Source organism: Durio zibethinus, chromosome 1 (assembly GCF_047325235.1).
Source record: "Durio zibethinus cultivar Kanyao isolate XHJ-2024 chromosome 1, ASM4732523v1, whole genome shotgun sequence".
In the NCBI taxonomy this organism is placed as follows: Eukaryota; Viridiplantae; Streptophyta; class Magnoliopsida; order Malvales; family Malvaceae; genus Durio; species Durio zibethinus.
The window spans coordinates 31,312,764-31,339,732 of record NC_143162.1 but is presented as its reverse complement, the minus strand read 5'-3'; the positions used below and the strand labels follow the sequence as shown (position 1 = coordinate 31,339,732).

The 26,969-nt window shown below is 28.8% G+C and overlaps 3 protein-coding genes, 1 long non-coding RNA gene and 2 pseudogenes across 6 annotated transcripts; all 6 read right to left on the bottom strand.

The window, feature by feature from the left end:
- Positions 1–2,556: 2,556 nt before the first annotated feature.
- On the bottom strand, positions 2,557–4,501 carry LOC111310769 (esterase-like). Of its 2 annotated transcripts, none has more exons than XM_089764911.1 (5): positions 4,198–4,501; positions 3,742–3,912; positions 3,440–3,609; positions 3,019–3,283; positions 2,557–2,924 (listed from the first exon to the last, which is right to left on the bottom strand). In XM_089764911.1, the coding sequence occupies exons 1-5, from the start codon at positions 4,457–4,459 to the stop codon at positions 2,668–2,670; spliced, it is 1,125 nt and encodes a 374-aa protein (XP_089621037.1). In that variant the 5' UTR covers positions 4,460–4,501; the 3' UTR covers positions 2,557–2,667. The 2 variants fall into 2 exon arrangements, with proteins under 2 accessions (XP_089621037.1, XP_022765910.2); XM_022910175.2 differs by having other exon boundaries at positions 3,742–3,951; positions 4,198–4,499.
- A 144-nt stretch (positions 4,502–4,645) lies between these two features.
- On the bottom strand, positions 4,646–6,824 carry LOC111310768 (esterase-like; annotated as a pseudogene). Its single transcript, XR_016344134.1, has 5 exons — positions 6,483–6,824; positions 6,140–6,348; positions 5,707–5,876; positions 5,350–5,613; positions 4,646–5,005 (listed from the first exon to the last, which is right to left on the bottom strand). The product of XR_016344134.1 is annotated as an esterase-like (transcript).
- Positions 6,825–8,318: 1,494 nt separating this feature from the next.
- On the bottom strand, positions 8,319–9,959 carry LOC149520535 (cycloartenol-C-24-methyltransferase-like; annotated as a pseudogene).
- Positions 9,960–10,101: 142 nt separating this feature from the next.
- On the bottom strand, positions 10,102–11,383 carry LOC149520534 (uncharacterized). The gene is made up of 4 exons (XR_016344132.1): positions 11,314–11,383; positions 10,648–10,680; positions 10,319–10,377; positions 10,102–10,213 (listed from the first exon to the last, which is right to left on the bottom strand). It is a non-coding gene; the product is annotated as an uncharacterized LOC149520534 (long non-coding RNA).
- A 4,275-nt stretch (positions 11,384–15,658) lies between these two features.
- On the bottom strand, positions 15,659–17,735 carry LOC111311234 (uncharacterized protein At4g08330, chloroplastic-like). Its single transcript, XM_022910608.2, has 2 exons — positions 17,342–17,735; positions 15,659–16,372 (listed from the first exon to the last, which is right to left on the bottom strand). Exons 1-2 carry the CDS (start codon positions 17,434–17,436, stop codon positions 15,976–15,978), a joined length of 492 nt encoding a protein of 163 aa, XP_022766343.2. The 5' UTR covers positions 17,437–17,735; the 3' UTR covers positions 15,659–15,975.
- Positions 17,736–18,783: 1,048 nt separating this feature from the next.
- LOC111311233 (photosystem II 22 kDa protein, chloroplastic-like) lies at positions 18,784–20,627 on the bottom strand. The gene is made up of 4 exons (XM_022910607.2): positions 20,309–20,627; positions 20,086–20,202; positions 19,223–19,466; positions 18,784–19,140 (listed from the first exon to the last, which is right to left on the bottom strand). Exons 1-4 carry the CDS (start codon positions 20,531–20,533, stop codon positions 18,896–18,898), a joined length of 831 nt encoding a protein of 276 aa, XP_022766342.1. The 5' UTR covers positions 20,534–20,627; the 3' UTR covers positions 18,784–18,895.
- Positions 20,628–26,969: the final 6,342 nt, after the last annotated feature.

Genomic DNA, 26,969 nt, shown 5'->3' with positions numbered 1-26,969 from the left:
TATTTCAATGAAAGTTATTTTATGAAACAACTATTCATAAAATAACCTTTTTACAGAATAGTTATTTATGGAACAATTATTCAAGGAATAACTCCTTCACAAAATAATTATTTTCAGAACAACTTTATCAAGGAATAAAAGCAACACCTTTACTGAAAACTCTTGAAACACAAATTATTTCATTAAGAGTTATTTCATAAAAAACGTTTTACCAAATATTACTTCACTAAAAGAAAAAGTAAAAATAACCTAAAAATATGATAGGGTTCTTGAGTTAATTTCACTATTGGGATGTTCTGAAGAATTTGACTTAATGGATCAGATATAAAGATAGTTAAGAGGTTTCTTCTTGACCTTTCTTTGAAATATGAGTGCTTTTCTTTTTTTTTTTTTTTCAGAACAGATAGTGAACTTTTATATTTACTATACCTATCACTAAAAGTTGATTAAACTCCCATTAATCAATACATTTATACATTTTGTAACAGTCAATTCTCTCATTATTCACCATTATTTCTATTCAATACTTAAGATATGTAACTATTATTCTTGAAGACCTATAAATAGAAGTTTCTCAATTCATTAGGAGACTTTTGGAGACTTTTGCCAAACTTACTCAATTATCTTTGCAATACTTTTTCTAAATATTTTTTTCAATCTCATTCTCTTTTTTACTCAGCCTTACTTCACCACTTACCACCACTTACCACCATTTACCTTCGCACTTAATACTTCAAAGTTTGCTCCAATCTTTCTGTTTGTCATCTCCTGGCACACCTTGTTTTATTTGTTTGTAACGCTTTCTTACCTTAACAAAGAACCTATTTACACCTCAAAAGCTACAGTAGACCACCAATGGGTGCTCAAATCCTAGAAATTATTCCAATAAAGCATAGTTAGCTAAATAATTGATGTAATAGTTGAATTCTAATGTTAATAATTTCTTATATGGATAAGAGTAACCGACCAGGCTTCTTTGGGTGGCTAAAGACTAAAGAGGGAATACTTGACTGAAAAAACATCTACGTAAGTGGTTGCAGCTAATAGAAGGTTGCCTCTCAATTGAACAACCGCTTGCTCAGTTTCCGATTAAAATACTGAGCCACTTCATTGTGAGATTTTGCACAGCCGGCGTTGTCCATTTGAGCTACTGCATCGCTTGGCAGATTGACCAAGTTGTATGGAAGGAAGACATTCGATCATCCAAAATGATCAATGGCTCCCAAATTGTGTAAATTCTGCAACAATACAACCATAGGATTTCATCCATTATAGCCCAAAAAAAAGCAGCATATATTCATATCTTAGTGCCAATGCGTCATGGCCAAGGGTAAGCCCATTCATCCCCAAGTATAGGGCTGAATAGCTAGGGTCTTAGGGCCCAGACTTCTTCAGCCTGGCTTGACCATCTTCGGCCTTGCCAACAAAAATTGTTATTCACAAAGTGCAGGCCGCAGGGTTTCTATTTTGGGTTTATGTTTTATATATGCAAGTGTAGTGTACAAATTATATACATAGTTAATCATGGAGTACACTATTAATAACAAAAAAATAAAAGTTGGAGGGTCTTTCAAAATAAATATTTTAAAATTTTAATTATTAATTAGTTAAAACTATCTATTAATTAAGTTTTCTTAATTAATTAGGCTTTTTTTCAACTTTTTCTTTGTCAAATCTTTTTCTCACACCTTTTACACCTCAACCAAATAATTAGTAAACGTTAAAAATTAAATGTAATGACTAAAATTTCTCGTAACATAAAAAAAAAATCACAAAACCCTAGCTTCTTCTCCATGAAGAACAAAACCCCATCTTCTTTCTCCATAAAAAACCAAATAACTCGCAAACTTAAAATTTTTAATTTATGCATTAAAAGTGTATAAAGCTTTGAAAAAGTACTCCACCTAAGATTAGACAGACAATTCAGAAAATTAGCAATGACAATTTAAACATATGTAAGAATTATTAGCATTAATAAAATTACTTGCCCTTTTTCCTAGTCATTTGTGATCTGGATTTGAATTGCATGAACTGCCAGGATTGCACATGTAGGTGGAAAGGACTAAACCCACCTTCTGATAAACCTGTCTTGTGTAATTGTGGATGCTGGTACTGCAAAGTTTGCACCATAGGTGAAGTTGGACCTCAACGAATCCAGATATGGGCTGAAATAAGGCAAATTAAGACTTATAGCCAAACCATCAGTACATAAGAGTCCAAAAATTGGTTGGACGGGTTCCAAGTAGAGAAAGATCATGATGGTTGAATGGTTAATTGTAGCATCAAACAGTCGTTGCACTTCTTGAGCAGCTAAAACTGGGTTCAGGTTGAAAGAAAACGGAAGAAAGAGGCCAAACGCAGAAAGAGACTCTTAAATGAGGTTGTTAGCGGGTGACTCCATTGGCCATACGGAGAAATAATACTGGAAATATTATGTCACTTGTATGCTACCTCTCTAGTACGGGACCATATCACCTTCACGTTTGACGTCCATAAAGCAGATTTTTATTTATATTAGGACTGATAATGAAAATCTGATATACAACTAGCTAGACATATGAGTATGCAAATTTTATTACTGAGGTAGACACTTATTACATGACATACATTGTAACCAATTCGATTTTGGTTTATTCATGTGTCTATGCTCAACAAAAAAAGTTAATCTCAAGTCCTCTGGCATGCCCGGTTCAAAGGAACAGGTGGATCTGAGAACGATCCTGTTGAAATTTGATCAAAAACAAACTTGTTAGCTGCCTCAGTATAGTGAATTCCATCCCAAACTACGCGAACTGATGGACGTTTACATGATCCCACAAATATCTCGGTACCATTAACCGTAATTGTTCCTCCACATAGAACTTGAGTGCTGTAGTTGTATTGCCCTCCATAGCCACAACATGACACATGAGGAAGCTCAAATCCTGCAAAATAATTCAGAATAGATATAAAACTAGCCCATACAATCCTTTATTTTTTACATAAAGTTCAGCAAACTTGTGCAGTCTAGGGGCATACCGTGTTTTTGGGGCTCAGCAAACAGGGAGTACTTGACAGAGTAAGTGTCTACATATGTGAATGCAGCTGAAGGAAATTCATTTCTGAGTTGAGCTACTGCCTCCTTTAACTTGAGATTAAAATACTGAGCTACTTCATTGTGAGGCTTTAAGCAACCAGCAGAGTCTTTTTCCTCTGAGGAAAATGCGGTCAGAATGTAAGGCAAGCAACCAATTGGTCCTGTGTTGTGAACCCAAAATGATCTTGCTCCTAAACCATATATATTCTGCAAAATGTAAAATAAAAAGAAAACCAATACCTCATTCCATAAAACAAAATCCCAAAATTATTAGGCCCAAAGATCACAATTTTAGGAGAGGAAAAAAGATACACTTATAGAACTACGAATCAAACGCCTCAATATAATTCTCAATTGGATTACCTTGATATTTTCAGAGAATTTGTTGACTACATCAGGAACGGAAGCATTGACTTCATTTATTGTCAAGTTTGCAAAGAACCCTTCACCAAGATCATTTTGGCCGATATCAAAAGTGTATAAAGCTTTTGGAAAGTACTCTTCCTTGGGCATTAAACTTGCAAGCAACCCTCCTATGAATGCAGAGGCAAAAAAAAAAAAAAAAGCAATGAAATCTTGCTGCAAATATTGATTATACCAATTGAAATCTACTTTCATTGAAAACAAAATGTGATTAAGGATGGTACGTAAAAATATTTACTCACCTTGTTCCTTTATCATTTCTGATCTGTTTTTGAATTGCACAAATTGTGAGTACTGTAGATCCAAATAGAATGGACTAAATCCACCATTAGGTATAACACTATCTGGTAATCTGATTGTTGATGCTGCCGTGGCAAAGTTTATACCATGGGAGAAATTGGTCCCCAGTGAATCTAGATATGCATTAATAAATGGCAGGCCAAAAGACTCAGCTGATACATCAGAAGTCAAAAAGTAAGGAAGAGAACTTATAACCATGAAAAATCTATAACATTAATAAGTATGTTGACTTATGCTAAATGTAAGATTGTTTCGAATTTGTTTATTTTCCTTTTAATTTTCAAATTAAACACACAAGAGCTGATATTTCAAATGAAAACACTCTTTTCTTTCTCTTTCGACATGGTTCATCTCTGTGAACTTGGACTAATAATATGATTAATGAAGGAATAACATACCTATGAAATCAATCAGAAGGCGCCCATCGCAGAAACGGCGGGCAGGCATGTGAAAGTAGGTTTCTCCATAAGGAGAAGTGGGAGGAGAAAAGGCAGCAGCATATCCTCCAGTGTCCGAATTAGAGTCACCTAAGTTAAGGATAGCAGGAAAATCACAGTGTTTCTGTGCATAGATGACAGGGTTCAAAATGGTGGCATGGGGTAGGACGAGCATGAAATAGAAGAGGGATATGGCTTGTTTGGACATGGTGGGAAACTTCATCGCGGAGAAAAATTAGCACAGGCCTACATATGCTTTTGGGAAAGCATTAATGGAAAAAATAGAGACGTTCGGTCTATGAATTGCTAAACGTACACGTGGTATTTTCTTGACGCTGCCAAGATAGATATCTTGGCCTTGACAAATTAGATAAATTTGACTGGTTGATATTGGAAATTTTTGAAGAACTTTTAAAATTCAAAGCCACATTATTTTTCATATATGAATTAATGCTAATTGCTATGATTTCACTCAATTAAATTATTTTCTCAAACAATACCAATTAAACTTGTTCATAAATGAATCCCATGATTCATGCTAATCTATCCCCCTTTCAACTACAAGGAAACACCAAACAAAACAAAGTTATTTCCCCTTCCACTCCATTACAATCTTCTAGGAATGCGTCAATGTTTGCCTCAGTTAAGTGAACTCCATCACAACAATGTTTGTGCCATTCACGCTTTAGTGTTTCTCCACATGAGGCAGCTGTGTTGTAGTTGTACTCACCTCCACAGCCACAACAGGCCACAAGCGAAAGTTGAAATCCTGCAAGTATTTAATTTAAATTTCAAAAAAATAATCGTAAAAGTGAAAAATGAGTTGGTTAACAAAATAGTAAAATACTCATGTTAATTACTCCAATAATTAGTACACTTAAGATTAGAATTGCTCAATTTAAAGCAAAACTTCGAAGTCCAACTTGTCCCACATGCTAATTCAATTAACAGTAAGCCGTTGTGGCAAAAAAACAATAAATTATAATATCATGACATGTGACATTTTTATTGATTAGCATTTGCAACACTAGCATTATGTTTTAAGTTATATTAACATTAATAAAAAAAAAAAAAACTTCAAGTAGCATTCAAAATCCAGGTCATATGGCTTACCATATTTGGCTGGGCTAGTGTACAACGAATATAAAGCAGAGTAGATGTCAATATAAACAATTGTTGCCAGAGGATATTCATTCCTGAGCTGAGCTAGTGCCTTCTTCAAAGCCACATTAAAATGCTGAACTAGTTCATTGTATTGCTTTGCGCAACCAGCAGAGTCCTTTCTGCTAATGGAAAACTGGTCAGGATTGCTGGATAGCACCCAATTGGCCTTGTGTTGTAAACCCAAAACGACCTAGCCCCTAAACTGTTTATATTCTGCATCCACAAATTAACCCAACCCTTTAATATGAATACAAATGCTAACAAAAATTTTGAACCCCCTCCCCAACAATCTTGCCCGAGAATCACCTTAATGTTGTCTATGAACTGGTTGACTGTATCAGGGACAGCAGCTATGATCTCCGTTGCTGTCTTGTTGAGAAAGAGACTTTCAGTGACATCATTCTGTCCGATGTCGACAGTATATAAAGCTTTGGCAAAATATTCCTTCCTCGTCATTAAACTTGCATATACTCCTCCTAAGAAGAAAGATCGTATCAGTGGCCTATATATGGTAAAATGTTTTTGTTGCTAACATTATTAATAGGAAGTTGCTCTGACAGCAACCAATTTAGTGACGCCAACCCAAAATTGAAGATTTGTGAAGATATGTTATGTTATCAATAGGAGCTTAACTCAATTGATTCTTAAGTGATAACATCTAATTAATATATATAACGTCTTCTCCTATTATTATATTAGGCTTCTTTTGTAAAAAATATATACGTGCGAAATTACTTACCTCGTCTCTTAAGCATCTGGGACCTAGCTTTGAATTGGGCAAACTGTAATATTGTAATCGCAAATAGAACGGACTGAATCGACCATTGGGGATAATCATCTGTGGTAATCTTATGGTAGATCCCACGGTCGCAAAATTCGCACCATGCCTGAAATTGCTTGCTAGTGAATCAAGGTATGCGCTTAGGAATGGGAGACGCATACTCTCAGCTGTACCACAAATAGTAACATACACAAGTTATAGTCGAAAGCATAAGGACTGAAGGAAAAATTTTATGAAGCAAAGAAATATATACGACTGAAGTACACAAACTGAAAGTTGAAGGCCGTGAGGGTATACTAACCGGTGAAATCAATGATGAGTCGTCCATCGGATAACCTTCCTGCAGGCATGTGAAAAAAGGTGTCTCCGTTAGGCGACTTGGGTTGATTGAAGGCAGCAGCGAAGGCACCAGTATCCGAATGGGAGGCACCAAAGTTAACGATTGCAGGAAAGTGATAACTTTTCGATGCAAAAACATGATTCAATAAGATAGCACAACGTGTAAGGAAGGTAAAAGAAGTGAAGAGATTCCTGGTATGTTTATTCATGGCAGGGAGCAAAAGAATATTAGAGATACAAGCTTGATTAAGTAGGGAAATATTAGATACTGAATCAAATTCTAACTGGGATTCGTTGGATTGTTAAAATTCTATTGCTCAGATAATTACTTAATGATTAAGTTTATTTATAAAAAAAATATAGTTAATAGGTAAAATTTTTTAGTAATATGAATTTTTGATAACTAAGTAATAGGTTTTATAAATATAAATTGTAGTATTATAATAAAAAAATTATAGGTGGTACGTTCACATAAATATAGAATGGGTCTTGGATTTTAAAATTATGAAAGAGATTTCCAATCACTATGTAATCTTTACGCGGGAGATGGTGTGAAAAAAATCGTTCAAAACAACGGGTTTACACTAAGAAGCGTGCAAGCTAACATTGTTTTGGGATTTGAAATTAGTGTTAATTTATTATATATTTTGTTTTTTGTAATCTCTATATTTATAATTGATTTTTTTCTCATGAGTAGATATAAATAATTTGAGTCTAATCTCATTAAATATTACTTTTTTTATGTGATTTGTTTATATTTGAAAAATCTCAAGAAAAACTTATCACATAATTAAGTTCGTTTATATAAAAACTAAAGGGATACCCTCACTTTGTTGAAGGCACAAATTTTTTATATTTTTATAATTTTATAATTTATCTTTTTATGCTAACATGCAATAAGATAAGAAATTTTTGATACAGAATTGAATTTATACAATAAGATAAGAAGTTTTTGAGAAGATGTAAAATTAAATTTATGTATTATCACTTGACAGTCAATATAACATTGACAATTTTAAATCTTAACTAGATAAAAATTTGTTTGAGAATCAGAGTGAACAAATCTGATGCATTTCCTTGAGTATATCTTGGCACCACTAAACCAGTAAAGCCCTGTTCTAAAGGGTAAGGTTTTTAATCAGATTCAATTGTCAATTAATTAAAGAAAAGAAAATCAATGATCAAATTTCAAACAAGTTGAATAAAATAAAATGAAAAGGCAGATCGATCATTATCAAAACCTTCTCTTCGTAGCACCATTACTTGAAAAGGAAATTACAGAAGCCTATTAAAGTTATACAAAAAAATAAAGTAAAATGATTATAGATGCGGCTAGTTTATAGAAAAATAATTCATTTGGTCAAATAAAAGCATTTGTGAAATTATAATATAATTTTAATCCCATTTCGTTGATTTTTGTAAAGAATGCCTTTTCTTACATTATGAGACATATTTCATTATTCTCTAATTGAACCATTGAAAATCAAAAGTAATTAAAAATGAAAATAAAATGAAACACTAAAAACTAACAATCATGCAATAATAAAATTTCAATTATACTTACATGTATATGTATCTTATCTGAATTTTTATTAGAAGAAACCAATCTAACCAGTACATTTTCTTCCTATTATTGGTTTCAATTGGATTTCTCAACTTTAATTAAGTTATCAAGTCTTCATTAACAATTAAAATATATTCTTTTAGATACAAAGTATAATAAATTTCAATGATCTAGCAACCAGTATTTTTATTTTTTGTTTTTTTTCCTAAAGATTTGTAGGCAATTAAATAGCATTCCAAAATCAAGCCTTAAACCATAAAGAAAATTTAGAGAAGGCAAAAAATTGGACAAAGAACACAAAATTTTGAACATGCAATCAAAACCTACTAAAGATTATAGGTGAAACTATCATAATAGTCAATGACGATAACGGGATTCTTGCTATTTTTCTTATTATCCAAAACTGAAGAGGTTGAATCTGATACAGCAGATGCTAATGATATTATTCCAACAACCACAATTCTCTTTTTTGGCAAAAAACCAACCCCTGCAAAACAAAACAAAACAAAAAAAGAATAGTCCTTTGATACTTTATACAGACAAAAAAAATCTCAAAAAGGAAAAAAAAAAGACTTAACGGAAGAGAGAGCCTGGATAGGTAAGATAGAGAATGAAGTTAGGGGTGACCAACATGCAAAAGAAATCATAGAGAAACAAGACTTCTAACTAACCTACGACCTTCAACCAACCCTTTTACAGCCTTCTCCAAAAAATCTTGAACCTTTTGACTTCCTTTTAGAGTGAATCCCACAAATTCTAGAGCCTTGACCTATAAGAGGGAAAAATTACAGGTAAATGCTTATGAACTTAATATGACCATCTCTTCCAAGAAAATCATTTTTTTATAAAGTGTATCATGAGAATGGAAAGGTCTTTTGAAGCTTTTATCATATTTTTAGTGATGAAGCATCCAATAGCTGTTAGATGGAAGCTACTCAATGAGAAGTGATTTTTATCTAAAACAAATACAAAGGGACAAGAGAGTCAGCATCAAGATCTTTCTCCTATATAACCTAGAAGACAAAATGGAAATAATTACTGGTTATATTCCATTTCTAATTAAAATTAAAAAAAAAAAGTGAAGGAAAGGGGGAGAAAAGTAAATATTCACCTCAAAACCAACCTTTTTTTTTTATAGTATTCAGCCTATCTATTCAACCTAATGTCTGGAAGACTATCATTGATATTAATTTTTGCGTGTGTAAGTAAAACTTTCATGTAAGATCAACTAATGGATACACAATAAACTAAGGAGCATTTTCATGCTGTTTAGATGCCCACCCTAATTTTTTTATGTTCATGATTATACGGATAAAAAGAATCAATCATGCACCACTCATATATAATAAAACACTGACCAGCCTTTAGTAGTCTGTAAATCTCCTTATAGCATCCATACTACACAACATAAATAATAATCAAATCAAATCAAACCAAAACAAATCAATATATGACAGAAACTTCATAATCCATTCCAGTCAAGATGAAAACAATCATGATTGGGATGGAAAATTTTTAAATTGACATATAGCAGCTTTGATTGCATAAATTGCATCAAAGCTATTGTCAGAAAATGGCATCTTCATAAAGTCAGTCTACATTAGACAACAACAATAACAAAATCAATTGTTAAATGCCTTTGCAATTTTCTTATCAACAATTTTACGACATAAAATATTGTACATTTATAGTTCTCTCATTTTAAACTACAAACAAATAATTATATCGATCACTAAAAACCAAGAGACATAAAGAAATCATCTTGAAGTCTAAACTCACCACATAAAAAGAGTTTTCAATCCGATCACCATGAAGAACTTCCCTAAGATTCTTTGCATTGTCAAGTATGTGTTCAGGCTTATTATTTCTATTCATATCTCAAGACCTTTAGGTACCTAGATTTTATGAGATCAAGTATAGAACCCATATCAAAAGGAGCGTAAGCATGACAAAATGAAGCAGGGTAGATCAAGCTCATTATTAAATAAAGAAAACCATGATGACTAATTAAAAACAAAACACTATAAATAATACAAATCACCTACCTCAATTTTCCAAAAGTAAAGATATATGGTTTTCCTGCTGTATGTGATAGAATCAACTTTTCATCACCCATCTTAGTAGAAATCCTAAAAGATTCACATATAATATATCGACAAATGATCAACAACATTCTTGAAATTTAGTGCAATGCACAAAAAGGAATATGCAAAAAGTCTTAAGAATAAGTTTACCTTACTTTTACTTCATATAGTTCCCTAGGTGATTCCCAACCGTGGTCTTTATTTATTACCTACCAATATTATATAAGTATTAATTACGAACATTTTTCAGACTAAAACAAATTTGGTACAAATATGGAAGAGAGAATAAAAGTCAATGTAGCAATAGAGTAGAGCAAATAAAAAGAATTATGATGATAATGATTTATGTACAAAAAGTATTACAAATTAATCTGCATGTTCACAATATGGTGTGAATTTCCTCATCCTCCTTACATACTTCCAAATCTCAAACTACTACCAAACTCTAATCAAATTTAAGCAGTAGTATGGCATTATACCTTCTTCAAAACTCCCAAATCATTGCAAACAACCTAAAAATAGGCAAAAAATAAGATGACATTAGAATTAAAAAAATGCCATATACAAATTAATCAATGATAGCTAAATATCATCAGCACCTCAAACATTAGAAAGAATTTTGACGAATACTATAGACATTAATTCGAAAGCATGTATGAGAACACTGAATACACATTGTATAAAGGAACCAAAATTGGTTTACGCCAAAATGTTATAACAAAAAAATAATTATAGGATTTGTAGCATTCTTGCCTTGGCTTTGGAGAAGTCTATCAACTTAATCTCCAAATAGAGTTCATTTTTTTTTTAGGAAACTACTTGGAACTAGAATGAGATAGTCCTCTTTAGCATAATGCATTTCAAGCTTTATTAAAAAGCTACAAACCAAGAAGAAAATAAACCATGATACACTATATTAAAAACATACTACAAATTGATTAAAAAAAATAGGTAACACACTTTACTACACATAAAAAACCAAATAAATAGAAAATTGGTTTGCATATGTCAAGTTTGAATGAAATAAAATGCAACTGACTTGAAACCCATTTGTAATATTTGGAAGGTGGATAAAAAAGCTTAGATCTAATTTCACCTTCAAAGAAAAATGTCTAAGCAAGAACATGAACAATTGATAAACTTACCTTCCTTAAAAAACAGCCAATAGGAATCCATCCTTTTGCTTGCTTTACTATGGGCCAAACTTTAATTAACCAAGTTTTGCTTCATCTTCAAGGTGCATAATGCAAAAGAAATAAAAACAATTAAGTTAGCAACATGCATGCACAGACACTGGCTATGGGATGTGTATTTTACCCTACTTCATATGTGAACACACGTTTATTGTTAGAAGATACCTGGATTTGGTGCCAATGTTTTCTCCATGTAGTCATGGTGCTTTTTCTAGACTTTAGAAGATTTATTGCTAGGATTCTTCCTTCTAGTTACCTAATAACGTATTATCCGATCTGACAATAGGTTCTAACTATAAAGTCAGTAGAGCTTATGTTCTAAAAAAGAAATCAGTAAAGATCACTTTACCCAGTTAAAAAAAAAATCGCGTATTCATCTATTTCATCTTAAAAAGAATTAACTTAAATGAAGTAAATACAAAAGGATGTGGATAACACATCTCAATATTTGGTTTGATGGTGAGTGTATATATGATTTTTTTTTGAAAAAATCAATATTAAAAATAATAAAAGTAAAGAATTTCCATTAACAACACTTTGTTTGAGGTGTGCTATTTCCTTGAAAAAAACAACTAACTTGAAAAAAAATAAAGCATGATGGTGTGTAACGGTGAATGATGAAGAATAGCAATGACTACTAAGAGGTACTGTCAATCTTGTTGAGGATCACCATAGCTCTGATATCACTTGTTGAGAAACTAACACGCATATGCAGAACCCACACACAAAATAGTAAGCTTAAATCAAGAATAAGAATGCAAAAATATCTTTGTTTCAGCTCAACTCAAAATAGCCTATTCTAAACCCAATCCACTAACAAATAAATATTTACAACTATGAGACTTTTAGAATGAAAAAAATCATCAAAAACTTTTTACTCAAAACCCAAGTATACACTTTTAATAGCCTACTCACTTAGCTATTTTCTTAGTGTCTAACTATTTGTGATTATCAAACTAAAACCAAAACATCTTATTTATAAGGTGAAACCCCTTATACATTTACTAAACTTCTGATGTGGGATACAAAATAAACTTAAACTCTTATAACTTTAGTTAACTTGATGTGAGATTATGAGATTTAAGGCAAACCCCAACAAATCTTCCATTGACTTGAATCTCCAAATACTTCAACAGTATTTGTAAAACTGACACGTTTACCTTTCTTCTTTTCCTTCATGACAAGAATCTTAACAACTAAGCCTTCATCCAACATGTATAAGTAATTTTTGACCCTATTCCTTTGTCGAATCACACTACCATTCTTGTACACTTTGTAGCTACAACTCGGTACATACTTTACATTACAAAGCATCCTAATAACTCTATTGTGAGATCTAAGGTGAACACTCCTAATGCCTTGAATCTACATACTTTCATTATTGGCAACCACAATATCTCCATACTTCACATTCTCTTTCAACTCCATAAAATAACTCATATCATTACGGACATAAACTATAGCAGCTGAATCTAAAACTCAATATTTATCATCTTTAAAAGCTTAGTCTCATCCACACAAGTCATCAAAATGACATTATCATCATTAGATACAACAACGACACTATCACTCTCTCATTCATCTAATTTTGTCTTATCATTTGCCCTTTTGAAAGTAGCTATATCCCTTCTTAGCTTCTTGCAGCGTACTTGAATATATTTTTTTCATCATAATAATAACATTCTATATCACTGTAATCTTTGTCTCTTGACTTGGATCTCTCTCTTGATCTATCAACCCTTTTTTAAGTCCTTTTTCGATCAAAACCCTCTATAGCTAATGTACTCTCTCCAATTGATGAGTTCTGTGTTCCTATAAGCATTTCATTCTCACGCAACATGACAATCACATTATCCAACTTTAAAGTAGACCTACCCACCAACAATGTCTGAATTAAAGGTTTATAAGACTTGGGCAAAGATGACAATAAAATTAAAACATTTTCTTCATCTTCTAACTCATCAACAGAAATCATCAACAATTAAGAAACCAATATATTAAATTCATTTAAGTGATTATGAAAACTCATACCTTCTTCTATCTTGAGAAAATACAAATCAATCTTCAAACATAATCTGCTAGTCAATAACTTCGATGCATAAATACCCTTAAATTTATTCCACAAATTTTTTGGAGTACTCTTAGTCAATACATTATACTTTACCTCTGGGGCTAGCACCAATCTAATAGTACTAATAGCTTTTTTCTTAATTCTATTCCAGTTACTGTCAAATATTCTCTCAGGCTTACTACTCTCTAATGTCTGATCCAACCCTTATTGTACTAATAGATCTTGAATAGTATTTTGCCATAACATAAAATTATTTTTTTCTATCAAATAACGAAATTTCAAATTTAGGCATAGGCATAATAGACATACATTCTTTAGACATCTTGAAATACTTGCTTCACGATCTCTTAGGCCTGTTTCTTTTTTTCACAAACCTCACTCTGATACCACTTGTTGTGAATCACCATATCTTTGATACCACTTGTTAAAAAATCAATATGTACACGTAGAACCAACACACAAAATAGCAAGCTCAAATCAAGAATAATAACACACAAATATATTTGTTTTGGCCCACTTAAAATGGCTACTCCAAATCTAATCTACTAACAAATAAATCTTTATAACTGTAAAACTTTTAGAATGAGAAAAGTAATAAAAAACTTTTTACTCAAAACTTAACCTAAAACTCAATTATACCATTTTAATAGCCTATTCACTTAGCTATTATTTTGGTGTCTAATTATTTGTGATTACCAAACTAAAACTAAAACATCTTATTTATAAAGTGAAACCCATTATACATTTACTAAACTCTCGATGTATGATACAAAACAAATTTAAACTCTTATAACTATTGATATGGGATTATAAGATTCAATACAAACTCCAATAAATCCAACAGGATTTGGTTGCACTTGGGTTCAATTATTTGAGATCAAAATAGTTGAAAAAAATAATCAATTTGACTTGAGTTTGAATCGCATCGTTTTGAATTTAGATTTTTCTAGCTGTTAAAGTTTTTAAAAAGTGAATAAACTTTTAATTGTTTTCTATTTGTGTTTTTATCGTCGGAATGATAAAATTAGAAAAATAAGAGAATAAAATATATATCTTAGACATTGATATTATCAATATTAATTTTACAAATTAATTTTGTCAATAAATTTGGATTGAAATTATTATTTTATTATAGATTTGGTATTTAGTTATTTTGATTTGTTTTAAGTTTAAATATTTAAATCAGTTTAATTTTAAGTCATTTGGAATTAGATTTTCAAGTTGTTTGAATTTAAATCATTTTAAAATTAAAATAATTCAAGTTAAAATTATTTTAACTTTTTTGGTCAAATAAAATTGAATAAACGAATCTTTTTCTGTTCAGATCGGCTCATACGGGACGAGCGATGAGTGACTGCCCAACCATCGCAAAAGATCGGCAACATAACTTTTTGTTTTTTATTCTTTCCACCAATCTGATGCAAATATATCTTTCTATAATCTAATGATTCATTATTAGCATGTATTAAAAAATAATAATGTGAACTTAAATATCTCAATGACACCCTCTCAGCTTGTCCTTAAAACAAGAAAATGTTGCACTATATCATATCCAGAATTGGCCACAGCTTTAACTTAATTATGCAATGCATGTACATAGTTGTTCCTTTTCCAATTACAAATTCACTTTCCTTCGGATTGGATCTAATTAATACTTATTTGCCACTATTATGTCTTGATTTTGAATTTTGTGATTGTACTTTACTTTTATTAAATTTGTTAATATTGTATTATTCTTTTTGGTACTTAAAGTACATTAGAAATTCAATTTTAATTATTAAAATTAAAAGTTCAAACATACCAACTATTAAATAATTTATTAGAAATGCAAGACGGCCAATTAAAAATGTCATAAAATCCCTTGCGCTTTTTATTGTGTTTGAAAAGCCTTTAGCAACACTATGCTATTCAATTTTATTGATTTTTGAATAAAAAATAACAAAATTGAAATATTTATAAAATACTTATTTAATATGAATGACAAATTTTGCTTACTCTTTCAGTAAAAATAAATAAATAAAAGATTACAAATTTAGACCAACCTATTGCTGGTAAAAAATAAGACTGCAAATTTTGCACAGAATGGTCGTTTTTTTTTTTTCAAGTTTAATCTTATCAGTGATCTACATTTTAGACAAGTTCTAGTTTTAAAAGCAAACTAATTAATTAATTAAAAAAAAAACTCGTAAAATAAAATCAAATACTAAATTCCAATGGTTCAATTCATGTCCCAAAAATACTTGATTTAATTCAATTCAAAAAGATATCACATGAATGTGTTTACATTCAAATTTTGGTAGTGACAATACTTGATCAACCTTCCTTTCAAAACTCCACATTACTTTCCTCTCAGAATTCAGATACTTTTTACTTACATGAGTTACCATGAAATTAATATTGAGAGGACATTTAACAAAAACAACAGCAAAGAAAACATAGAATGAGAGGACACAAAACAACCATACACAATAAGAATCCCACAATCATCCTCCTTGATAATGCAAATGGAAGACCATAAATGATGGAGACAGCACTCTAGTAAATCACACAACAAGTGGAGTGCCAAGTCCTCCAGCGGATAAAGGCTGTAGGGCACGGATTCTAACATCATATTTTCTATGGCTAGAAGATTCATTACCAGAGGATGAATCAGATACGTCAGATACAAGAGGGTAACCTGAAGTTTTATCATCATAAGCATTTCCAATGTGGTTGCCACACTTGCGGCAAAGAAGTTTGGTTCTATGGCGGAACAAGCCCCATGAGTGTTTTGAAAAGTAAGGAATGCATTGGAACTCATCAACTTGTGTAAATCTGCTCTCATCTATATTGAAGAATGATATAATCCCTCGCTTTATAGATTTTCCATATTTAGAGCCAATTGTTGCAGTGTTTCGACTAGAGGAACTTAGGTTTAGCTCATACCCACAAGAACCACAGCTGCAAGAAAGAATTGTTTCCACCATTTTATCTTCAGAAATGTAATCAATTACAGAAATTTAAGTACTTGTAGTATATATCAAAGGTAAGGAAATCAAATTATAACTCACTGACTCAGCAAACCATAAAAATTGAATCTTCAGATGTCTCATCACTATGCCTACCAAGTACCAATTATCAAGCAAGCCAGAGTATGTGAAGAAGTGAAGTTAACATAAATGCAAAATAACATAAATAACCATTTTACCAGCATCCTAATATACCTGTAACATAAATAAGTTCTAGAATAAATATCATCAGCTAGTAACAACCAGAATACTATCTGAAGAAAAGCAAAACACAGAGAAGCTAGCTCATTCCAAATCCCACTTCCCCAATCTATAATTTTTAATATTGATCAAGTAGGCTGCCACAATTGCAGCAATAGCATTCACCATGATATAGTTCAGCAACAGATTTTGCACGGAAATCACAGTGACGAAGCCAATTTCACTAAGATAAATAAGCATTCTAATGGTAAACCAGGGTGATTTTTTTTTTTTTTATTTCCGTTCATGTGATCTTTGAAGATTTCTATTTCACCATTGTCACCCCAAGTGGTCCCCTTAGCGATTAATTTAATTCTATAGATTATCTTCTCATCAAAAGCTCATTTAAAATTCAGCCTTGCACTCCGATTAACAGTTAATAATTAACTCTTTATTAATCTAAATCAGTCCCCTGCTTTACAATAAATGGAGACAAAAGGAAAAAACAGAAACTTCATTTAACACAATTACACACAGTCAACGCAGTCAACTTCCCTCATAAATAAATAAATAAACAACAACAACAAAATACCCGGAATCAATAATCTCATAACAAACCAAAACCAAAACCCAGAAATCAAAGTCCAAAATTTTAAACACCCAATTAAAAAAGAAAAAGAAAAAAAGAACCAATCAGAATTCACCCAAAAAATGAACAAACCTGTAAGTCACATGTCGTTGAGAAGCAGAAGAACAAGAGTGATGGAGATTTCCATTGAGTTGTTGAACATCTTTCACAAAATCCGATTTCTCCATTATTCGTTTTTCTTCTCTCAGAATCAACAGCACTGATGTCGAAAACGGTGCTTGAAAAGACAAACTTTTAATTGAGTTGTTAATTGCTAAGTTGGGTTTGAAAGAAACGTGTCCGCCTGAATCGGGGGTGACGTTAACGGCTCAATTTTCAGGGCTGAGTTAGAGAATGAAAAAAAAAAAAAAAAAAGAAAATTTTATCAAAAAACAACAGGAGTTTCTAGAGAAATAGGCACAAGCAAGGCTCCTCGTCGTAAAAGGCGAATAATCTTTGTGGCGTCTTTTGGGGTTTTGGTTTTGGGCTGTCGTCTTCTTAGTGATGATGTGGCATATAACGGAAACAACAAAGCTTAATTAGAATTAATTAATCAGATTAATACCATTTTTAAGAAATTAAATTGCGGGTTTGGCAGCTGGAACTTATCTTTAATTTACACGTGTTCATATTTTAGTTGTTAAAAAGCCCAAAAGTAGCATTAACTTGGAAGTTAATTGGTTCGAATAATACATTTAACAAATTTAAAGTTTACATTTAATAATTCAAAAACTATTAAATTCATATATATTTTTTATTTTTAAACTATGGTTTTTTGGAGAAAAAAAAATATAGCTTGTTTTTTTGGGTTTTTTTGGAATGATTTGGCCAAGCTTTGATTCTTTTTTTTTTTCCGACTCCCCCGTAAGATTTTGTAGAAGCTTCTCGCTTCAAACTTTGGAGAAGCTTCTGGTAAAAGATTCTTCCAAAATTACCGCTTAATTTGTTTTGTTTTACATTGCTGTCTGTCCATTTAATAAAGAATTGGGATAACTTTTATAAGAAGTATAGATTATTATTATTATTATTAATGTACAACTCTATATTTTTTAAATAATTGAACAATTTTTTTTTTGAAAGATATGAAATTGAGCAATTGAATCAGATATAATTTAGTGTTTTTATTTACGTAATTTTGAAGAACGTTTTTTTATGTGTCCTTACTTTTACATAACTAAGAAATCATTAATAGAAAAATATGAAAAAAAAAATTCAAAACTAATTATTAGTTGTATTTTTATAGAGTTAAGTATGCAAGATAGTGTGACATATACTATACTCCATTTATGCAAAATATTTATGAAGCAATAATATCTTGTCGACTAAAATTTCTAATCGAACTTTTATGAAGCAACGTTAGATGTGAAGTGATCAAGTGGAAAAATAATCAAATCCTTTGAGTATTCTTCAATGTCATTGGAAATGTGTCTTTGAAATCCTTTTCATTATTTTCCACAACGTCTCCCTGCTATATTTTACTTTCTTTTTCTTTTTTTTTCATCTATATTCTATGATTAATTTTGTTTAAAGCAATGTAGCCACAAGAAAATTCCATTGATGCAAACAAAGTGACATGAGAAAAAGGGAGAGAAAAACAGTATCATGATTTTACAAATTGCTTAGAAAATCTGTAAGAACAAACAGCAACTACTCTTCATCTTCATCTGTAACAAATTTACCAGTCCCGGGATTTATAGCAGCAAAGAAGAAGAAGGCAACGTTGAACAAGACAAGGGGTTCGATATCGTTAATGGGAATTCCTGTCTCAATGTTTAGTTGTGCTAGTGCTCCCTTCCCTGTAATAATTTCTCCTATCAATGAGAAGGCAATGCCCAGCTGAGCCAATCTTCCCACAAAGAGCTCATTTGCCTTTGTGAATCCAAACAATGGACCTGAAAACAAACCAAAACTTCCTTTAGAACACAAGCCATGCCATGGCACATACTGATATTTTAAATATGGCACAATGCATACCTCCTTCCTTGAGACCCAATGCGCCCCTGATGCCTTTGCCAGGAGGGATAACTGCCCCTTCAACCCCTGTAGGAGGGTCATCAACAAAGCTACCTCGGTCACCCAAAGCTCCTATTGCTCCAAGGAGGGTGAAAAGAATGAAGAAGAGAAGAAGGGGTTCAGCTTCATAAATTGGAATTCCAGTCTCCAGGTTCAACTGTGCTAGAATTCCTTTTCCTGTGATTGCTTCACCCAACAAGGATGCCTGCAATATTGCACCAAAACCCCTATGTTATCATAGGCACAATTGCATACGAAACATTTATTTAGTAAATGGTACATGATTCAAGCAGTCTCGAATTCCTCTTTTCCGAATCCCAAAACAAGTACGTTTATTTGCGCATTACAATTTTAGACGACAATTCAACATTGCAATTTTGCTCCTGGAAATTAATATATCACTCTACCACTCTACCCTGCTTGTATTCTGTTTTTTAATTGCCAAGAATAAAGTGGGACAAGCTAACATTTCTAACAGAACGGCACCAAGCCTTAAAAACAATGTATTTGAACAATTAAAGCAGCTCTCTTAACTCAAGTCACTAGTTGATCATAGAATGAATTACTTATTTCACTCACCACAAACAAAAATTTTCTTTGACTAAACAAATAATTTGCAGACTTATAATTGTGAAAAATGAAATCATTTTAAGCAAATTGTTAATAATTTTAGTAAATAGATACGAAACAGCAACCGCTGCTAATACTTTTAAGCAAAAGTTTGTAGCTATTAAAAGTCCACCCAACATTAAGGAAAAACAATGAAGAAAACAAAATCAAACATATTGCTTGCTTGAAAAGAGATTCTTAAGGAAATTACTTACAGCAAAGCCAAGCATGGCAACACGTCCCACAAAGAGCTCATTTTGCTTGGTAAAACCAATCCCTCCGGAGGTGCCAAAGATTCCATCTTCAACCTTTGGCTTTGGCTTTGGTTCAACCTTTTGAAGTACAAAAAAGTGTATCATTAAAAAATCAAGTTAAACCCCATGAAAATATAGAAATGACAAGCAAAAAAAAACCCAGAAGAGAATTTAAAAGAATTACCTTCTTGGGAGCTGCTTTGGTCCTTGATTTGAAGACTGCAAAAGTGGTAAAAGCTTTAGATGAAGTAGCAACTCCATTAGAGAGTGGATTGAATAAGAAATGAGAGAAGGGTTTAGGCTTTAATCCTTGAGCTTGGAAATGGAGTAAAGGGAGGTCTCGCTTCAAGTTCACTACATGGCTAGTTGAAACACAAGTACTAGACATGAGCAGCATGGTTTGAGCCATGGATTAATTTTTTTTCTCCGAGATATCTTTTTGATGGTGGAGAAATATATTTGGCTTTTAAAACTTTTCCTTTTCTATTTCTTTTAACGCTTCAGACTTGTCCATTTAAAGGACCGAGATGTGGATGCTGTGCGAGAGCTAGTGACAGGCAATGGGATTGCCCACGTCGTTCTGTACTTGTTTTTTGTGTTGGGAGATAATTCCATGCATATATAAGAAATTTAGAAATTATTTTTCTTCAATCAAAACAATCTAGAAATTTAGAGCCACAAAGTTTTTGCAGCCCTATATCTAAGGGAAAATTATTTCTTTGTGGCATCAGTATGATGCTAGACCGTGTTTAAATCTTTGTTATCAATTTAGTTATCTTGTTTTTTAGTAATTACAATATTCTCTATAAAATACAAATTTAATTTATCTATAACCAAGAATAAGATTGAATTTAATAGTTTTTTAATTTAAATTTAAATTTAATTCATTTATATAATTATTTTAAAATTTAATAAATTTGATATTTAAATTTCAATATTTATAATTTCTTTACCTATTATCAATTACTGTAACTTTTTTTAAAAATTTTTATTTTTAATTATGTAGAGATTAAAAGTTAACTTTGAAAGTTAAAGGGTTTCTTTTCCGTTGCCAAGAAGTTAAAAGTTGAAATATCCCTTTGAAAAGAATGCACGACAAAGTTGCCTACAAGTACATATAATTTAAATAAAAGATATTTTAATAAAAATTGTAATACTAGCTTCAATTATATCTTCATCAGCGTTTGTCTGCAGTAAGATCATAATATATCAATTTTATTTTAAAATTATAAGATATCATGATATTTCATAATATATCATGATAAATTATAAAAATAATATAATTATTTAAAAAATAACAAGTTAACAAGTAAATATTTAAAAAATGTACAAAATTTTATTTGATTTATTAATTTAACAAATAAAATTATATATTTTTTAATTTTATAATATCAATTTATTTTAGGAAATCAACTTAATTAATTACATTTAAAAATATTTTTTATATTTTTTTATCATTACATTTAGAATTATTAAAACTTTTTTTGATGATAAAACATTTCAAACTCATTTTACATCTAATGATATGATTTTTATAATTATTTTATCTTTTTACATTAATAATTTTTTTATTTAAAACCTTTTAATTCAAAAATATTAATTCTTTTATATTATCAAATTAATTATTTTCATTAATATTTTGTTGCGCTTGTTCTTATTTTTTGCTTTATTTAAAATTATCATAACTTTTTAAAGGTATTATAACGTCAAATGATATCAATTTTATGATTTTTTTTTATTTTTTTACATTAACACTTATTTTTGGATTTGTAATTACTTTTATTTATAATAATAATTTTTTCGTTATTAATTTAACTATTTACATTATAATAATATATTTTTACACTTCTTTTTATATTTTATTACATTTAGAATTATCACAATTTCTTAAGTTGTTACACATTTCTAATACAATTTATGCCAAACGATATAAATTTTACGTTATTCTTATATTTTTACGTAAACACTGTTGTTTTATTGAATTATTTTTTATTTAGAATAATAATTTTTTACATTTTTAATTTAATTATTTACGTTAAAATAAAATTTTTTATGCTTGTTCTGATATTTTATTATATTTAAAATTATTACAACTCTTCCTTAGGATGTTACGATAGTACACCTAATAATACTAATTTTTTGACTATTTTTACATTTTTACGTTACAATATTTTTAACACATTTTATGTTAAATTATACTAATTTTACAATTATTCTCACATTTTTACATTAACACTTATTTTTTATTTAGAATTATTTTTTATTTATAATAATAAGTTTTTATATTATCAATTTAATTATCTACATTATAGTAAAATCTATTATACTTGTCCTTACATTTTATTATATTTGGAATTATCGCATCTTTTTCTTAAGTATTACAACTCTTCAAACATATTTTACACCATATTATATCAATTTTATGATTATTTTCATCTTTTTACTTTAACACTTATTTTTTGATTTAGAATTATTTTTATTTATAATACTAATTTTTTTATGTTTCAAATTTATTATGTTTCAATAATATCTTTTTATATTTGTTAATACTTTTTATTATATTTAAAATTATTATAATTTTTTTGTTAACATGTAACAACACTTTTAACCATTTTACGTAAAATAATATTAATTTTACAATTATTCTCACTGTTTTATGTTAACTCTTATTTTCTATTTAAAATTATTTTTTATTTGTAATAATAATTTTTTACATTACCAACTTAATTATTTACGTTATGATGATACATTTTTACGCTTGTTACTAATTTTTATTACGTTTAAGATTATTATAACTTTTTATTAAAGGTGTTACGACACTTCTAAATTATTTTACACTAAATGACATCAATTTTATAATTACTCTCATATTTTTTAAATTAACACCTTTTTTGTTTAGAATTAATATTTATTTATAATAATAATTCTTTTATGTTGCCAAAAATATTATTTATGTTACAATATTATTTTTTTAATATTTGTTCATACTTTTTATTACATTTAAAATTATTAAAACTTTTTATTAAAGTGATATGATACTTCTAATCTAATTTACATCAAATGACACCAATTTTACAACTATTTTACCATTTTACGTTATGACATTGTAACATATTTGACACCAAAGTATTTTAATTTTTTAATTATTCTCATATTTTTACATTAACACATATTTTTTTGTTTAGAATTATTTTTTGTTTATAATAATAATATTTTTTTGTTGTCAACTTATATTTATGTTACCATAAAATTTTTTGCGCTTTTTCTTACCTTTTATTATATTCAAAATTATCATAAGTTTTTCTTAAGGTATTACAATACTTTTAATATATTTTTTGGAAAATGATATCAATTTTACGATTATTTTCATCTTTTTACGTTAATACTTTTTTATTGAATTATTTTTTTATTTATAATACTAATTTTTTTACATTACAAATTTATTACATTTCAATAATATCTTTGTATGTTTATTGTTAATTTTCATTATGTTTAGAATTATTACAATTTTTTTCTTAAGGTGTAATGATTCTTCTAACTATTTTATGTTAAATAATATCAATTTTATTATTATTCTCATCGTTTTATATTAATTCTTAACTTTTTATTTAAAATTATTTTTTTATTCGTAATAATAGTTCTTTATATTGTCAACTTAATTATTTATGTTTTAATAATATCTTTTTACACTTATTGTTATCTTTCATTACATTTAGAAGTATTACAATTTTTTTCTTAAAGGTATCACGATATTTTTAACAATTTTACACCAAATAATATCAATTTTGCTATTACTTTCACATTTTTTTATACTAACACTTTTTTTTTGTTTAGAACTATTAGTTATTTATAATAATAAATTTTTTACATTGTCAAAAATATTATTTATGTTACAATAATTTTTTTATACTTGTTCTTACATTTTGTTATGTTTAAATTTATCACAACTATTTGTTGTGGTATTACAACAATTCTAATCCAATTTATGCCAAATGACACCAATTTTACAATTGTTTTTATCTTTTTACATCATAATACTTTTAACACTTATACCAAATTATTTTAATTTTACAATTACTCTCACTTTTTTATGTTAACACTTTTTTGTTTAGAAGTATTTTTATTTATAATAATAAATTTTTTATATTATCCACTTAATTGTTTACATTATAATAATATATTTTTAAATTTATTGTTACCTTTCATTACGTTTAAAATTATTATAACTTTTTCTTAAAGGTACTATGATATTTCTAACCATTTTATGCCAAAAACTATAAATTTTATGATTATTCTTATTTTTTTACATTAACACTTATTTTTTGGTGTAGGATTATTTGTTATTTATAATACTAATTTTTGTACATTACCAATTTAATTATTTATGTTTTAATAATATTTTTTTATACTTGTTACTCTTCATTACGTTTAGAATTATCACAATATTTTATTAAGGTATAACGATACTTATAACCTTTTTACGTCAAATAATATTAATTTTATGATTATTATCACTTTTTTACATTAACTTTTATTTTTTGGTTTAAAATTATCTTTTATTTATAATAATATTTTTTTTACATTACTAACTTAATTATTTTTATTACAATAATATCTTTTTATACCTATTGTTTCTTTTCATTACATTTATAACTATCACAACTCTTTGTTAAGGTATCACAACTCTTTGTTAAGGTATCACAACACTTCTAAGTCATTTTTCGTTAAGTGACACTAATTTTACGATTTTTCTCATATTTTTATATTAACACTTATTTATTGGTTTAGAATTATTTTTTGGGTTTAAGATAATAATTCTTTTACATTGTTAACTTAATTATTTACGTTACAATAATATTTTTTTTATATTTGTTCTTACCTTCATTATATTTAAAATTATCACAACTCTCTCTTAGGGTGTTACAACAGTTCTAACACATTTTATGCCAAATACAAATAATACTAATTTTTCAATAATTTTCACCTTTTTATGTTAACCAATTTTTAATTAAATGTTTTTCAATATTATATTATCTTATCCTTTTTTTAGGAATTTTGAATAGATTGTATTTATCAATTAAAATTTTTTTATTTTATTTAATAAATAATATTTAATGTAATTAATTAAAATTAAATTAACATGTTAACAAATAATTAATTATTTTTATAATTAAAAATTAACAATTTATATTAATTATTTATATGTGTTAGCCTTGAATTGATCCTTATTTTAAATTGACAAAACATTAAGCTAAATAAGCTAAATTAAGATTTTGAAAAAAAATTTATTTAGTACATTTTCTTAAGTTTTATTATTTTTGGTACTAAATAAATACTACGATTTTCAAAGTTTAAATAATTTTTTTTATATTTTCTTATTTTTCAAATCAAAACTATCTTTAAACATTATTTATTTGAATTTAAATGAAAGTCCAATTGTTAATTTTAAAGTGAACTTATTCATTTTGGACTCAATACAATTTTGATAATATTGATTTTGAGAAATTTTTAAGAAAGTTGTTTTACAATAATAAAGTTTTCCAACATTGAACTTGTTTTATTTTTTTATACTAATTCACAAAGTTTTAATATTTGAATTTTATATGGTTGGAAAGCTCTTTGAGTCTACTTTCTAATTGATCAAATAAAATCAAAATCTAATTTTTCTAAGAAAAGATTTTGAATTTTTACTAGATACTTTATAGTTGTCGAAAACCTACACAAAAGGTAAGTTTGAAAAATCACTATAATTCATATACAATGAATTAGGTGATAAATTTTATATGGATAAAAAGTCCTTTAAGTCTGATTTATAAATCTTCAAATGGTTTTTTATTGAAATTGTGTAACTCAAGATATCAAATTAGTTAGTAGAGTGTAAAATAAAAAACAACTACCCAGCTTAACCAGATTAATCCCCTAGGTTACAAGATTAATCCCCTAGGTTACAAGATCGATCCCCTAGCTAAACCAATCAATCCCTTCTTGTAATGGATAGATTGATTTTTCTTATAGAAATAAAATGAATTTGAAAAACACCTAAAGGGATCGATCCCCTACAAAAAGGGATGATTGTGTAAGGCACATGATTGATCCTCTATCAAAACCAATTGATCAGGTCTGCTAAAAAATATGCATAATGGCTAGTTTTTCAAGTTTTCAATGGGCATTTCTTCTTCCAAACCATCTCCAACAGCTAGTTGTTCAATTTTTCTATATATAGAACACTCCAATACATTAAAAAGATGATAAATCAAGGAGCAAGATCAAACAAGTCATATATTCATTTTCTCAAAGAAACCAAGAGTTTTAAAGCTTTAAAGTCTATATCTTTGTATTTATTGTATCCAAATCTTTTTTTTTTTGTTCATTCATCATTTTTTTGTACTTAAACTTAGCAAATACTTAGCCTAAGGGAAGTTATTCTATTGTTTACAAAATTACCTTTGATATACAAAGATGGAAGAGAACAAGAGATAAGGTATTCTCTTAAAAGCTTTATAGTGAGATTGGGAAAAAAAACTACAAAGGTTAGAAGTTTTTATCTTTAGCCTTAGAGAGAAAAAGATAGGGTTATATTTTTAATTCAAGATTAGTGGATTGAAATTTTAGTGTGGACAACCAAGAAGATAGGACATAAGTGCTTTGTAAAGAAAGACTAAACCTCTATAAATCTTTGTATTTGATTTCTCTTTCCTTATCTCTTTATTTTCATTATTGATTATGTATACTTTTAGATATTTCAATTATTATCATTTGTATCATATTTTGATATTGATTTTAATTTTTCATTCAATTATTTTGAGATCATTGTTTGAAAAAAACTTGAGAAAATCTAATTTACC